Source organism: Athene cunicularia, assembly GCF_003259725.1.
Source record: "Athene cunicularia isolate RWA chromosome 3 unlocalized genomic scaffold, athCun1 chr3_part1, whole genome shotgun sequence".
In the NCBI taxonomy this organism is placed as follows: domain Eukaryota; kingdom Metazoa; phylum Chordata; class Aves; order Strigiformes; family Strigidae; genus Athene; species Athene cunicularia.
This window is the reverse complement of record NW_020799097.1, coordinates 21,790,378-21,793,222: the sequence shown is the minus strand read 5'-3', so window position 1 is coordinate 21,793,222 and position 2,845 is coordinate 21,790,378. Positions and strand designations below refer to the sequence as shown.

Genomic DNA, 2,845 nt, shown 5'->3' with positions numbered 1-2,845 from the left:
TATATATATATATATATATATATATATATATATATATATATATATATTTCAACAACTTAAAATATAAATACATATATTTTCATTTCCATTCGATCCTGTTCAATAAAATTTCCCAGAAGCTGCCAACAACTGTCCCTGTACAATGTTATGGGTGTTAAGATGCTAGGTTGCTTTAAGGATCCTTTGCAATTGATGCTGAATATAAGAGTCAAGTAACCCAGTGAAGAGATCAGAAGTCTGAAAATGGAGTTAGCACAGCTTTGGAAAGCTATTTTAACATTACTGAGAAAACTGCCTGTATTTTAAGTTTGGGGGTATTTTCCTATAACTGTATACCACAATTTTGTACTTTACTTTTAAAGAAAAATGCAACTCACAAAATATGAGAAGAGTGTTCAGAGTCTGTGATTGGCTTTAGCAAGACAAAAATTCTGAATAATTATACATTCAAAATTCAGTAAAGGAAAAGTAATTTTAAAGGTATTGGTTCATTTGCTTCTATTTAAATATGATGGTGTCAAGCTTTCATTAATGGAAGAAAGCTTTTTTAATAGAAATACTTTAAACTTCAATGGTGGCTTTATTTGTGCCTAGGGAGTTTGTATGCTACTAGGAGATAATGTTTTCAACTTGCTACTTAGCTCAATGAACCCTGGATCTTGTGTGTTTCACCACTGGTATTCAGCCTTTTCTGGGGGTTCATTATTTGATTACATACATAACCCTGTATATAAACTTATAAACATTTGACATTCTGTATTTTAAATACTCTGCACTGCAAATATGAAAAATATTGGTTGACGGTTCTTAATGGGATAAGAAATATGAGTAGCCTTTCAAATGTCTCTTTGAGAGAGAAATTACAGCAGAGGTTGTCTTGTCTTGGTTTTGCTAGGGGAATTTTGAGAGTTCTTACCAGAAATACAGAACAGCTGTTTTTCAGAATATTGTGCAGATCTTTATCAAAAAAAAATGCTGGTATCTTTTAAAGTCCTAGTAGTATGTACGTCGTACATTTTTGGGTATAAGCTTTAACTGGAAAGGTGATAACAAGTATATGAAACTCACGGAGTGAGTGATTGTTAAAGCTGTTGGTAGACAAAACATTTTCATATTTCTTCTACTGTCCTACCTCTGGGTTTTCTGTGTTTTTGTTGTTGTTGTTGTTTTTGTGGGTGTTTTTTTGTTTTTTTGTTTTTTTGTTTTTGGTTAAAGTCCTAAGTTGTTCTAAAATACTTCATACATTTCCAAAGGCAGTTCTATGTCATTCACTGGGGGTGGTGTGGGGTAGTGCGCAAGTTCTTTAATAATAGGCAATGGCCATACGTAGTCCACTTCTGATTTATCACAGCAGGATTCCACTGTGTTTAGGTTTACGTGTGTACAAGTGTGTTTTTCCTGAAGTTGGTAGTAATAGATGTGCTGCTGTAGGCTGATGACTAATTAGCATTCCTTACTATAAATGTGATAAATTAATTGAATGTTTATTAGTAACTATTACATGCATTGTTAAATGAAGAAATTAATCACCTCATCACTGTTATTTTCTAGAACAAACCTAAAGCTAAAGGAAGAGATGAAGTCTGAAAAGAAGCCAGGTTTTTGGGACAGTTTGGTGATAAAGCAGAATGTCCAGTCTAGGAAACCAGATGAGATTGAGGGATGGGAACCGCCGCAGATTACTGCTGCTGACTCTACCAGTGATGCAGCAACTACTTTAAGTGACTATACAGCCTGGTCAGGCTGGGAAGATGAAACCAAAGGCTCCACAAAATATACAAACCTGGCCAGCTCAGGAAACAGTTCCAGGTGGAGTATCAAATCAGCTGGAAAGCTGGTTAGTATTAGACGTCAAAGCAAAGGTAACCTTACTGACAACTGGGAAGAACTAGAATGATATTGTTAAGGTGAAATACTTTATATATAAGAAGAGAAAGGTTCCATGATTTACTCGTATGTTTAAACCAAAATCAAATCTGCTCAATATTGCACCTTTATACAGTACTTTGTTTTATTCAGATTGTTACAAATTTTTGCTCACCTGATAGTAGATTTTCTTATTACATTGTTAAATAGCTATGTTTTCCACACTGAAAAAAAAGTAGAGAATCTATTTTGTGCCTATATTTCACATTCAGACTCTGCAGTGTGTTGGATTGTTGGTTTTACCAAAAAAATGTAATTCCTTAGTGAATGTATACACTGGTTGTAAATTTGACTGCCTTATGTAAGAACTTCCACTAGCTTGAGGTCCATTTGTTTTGTTGGGGTTTTTTTTCTGGTATTTGAGGGCGACTCAAAATTTTAGTTTTGATGCTGTCCCTTTTTAACTAAGAATACTGATCTGTTGCTTGCAGGGAGAATGCTTATACTTAGACTGTTTTCCAAATCTTCAGCCTCAGCATATGCTTCAGCTTGTGCACCGAAGATGCTCACCTGTCACAATGTGCTATACTGTGTATGAAATGGGAAAATAATATTCTAATGTAATTCCTTCCATCACAGGATATTCACCAATAGTCAGGTCAAATGGGTCTTCCAGAGGTTTGGTTTGTTGGTTTTTTTTGTTGTTTGTTTTTTTTTTTTTTTATATTGTATGTTGTTTGACAAAACTAAGCTGCTCAGTTTTTAAGTTTTAATGCCAAAAATAAAAATCATTGAAAATTTGGAAAGCAGCAGTGAGTAGAGTATAAGAACATCTTGATAATCAGTATCTGTAGTTCTGAATCTAGGGATAAATTGCCTCTTATGGAAGTGTATATGTTCTCATTTTTACAGTAGCTGATCCTTATTCTACAACTTTTTTTTTTTGTTTTGTACTGTGTTGTTCCTGTCTCTTATACAC

The 2,845-nt window shown here is 33.9% G+C and overlaps 1 protein-coding gene across 1 annotated transcript in view; it reads left to right on the top strand.

Annotated features, from left to right (window-relative positions):
• TDRP (testis development related protein) overlaps positions 1 to 2,799 on the top strand; it is a 13,230-nt gene extending 10,431 nt beyond the window's left edge. The window contains exon 3 of the mRNA XM_026846116.1: positions 1,552 to 2,799. Within this exon, the coding sequence (XP_026701917.1) occupies positions 1,552 to 1,897 (346 nt within the window). The 3' untranslated portion in view covers positions 1,898 to 2,799. The remainder of the gene's footprint in view (positions 1 to 1,551) is intronic.
• The last annotated feature ends 46 nt before the right edge of the window (positions 2,800 to 2,845 follow it).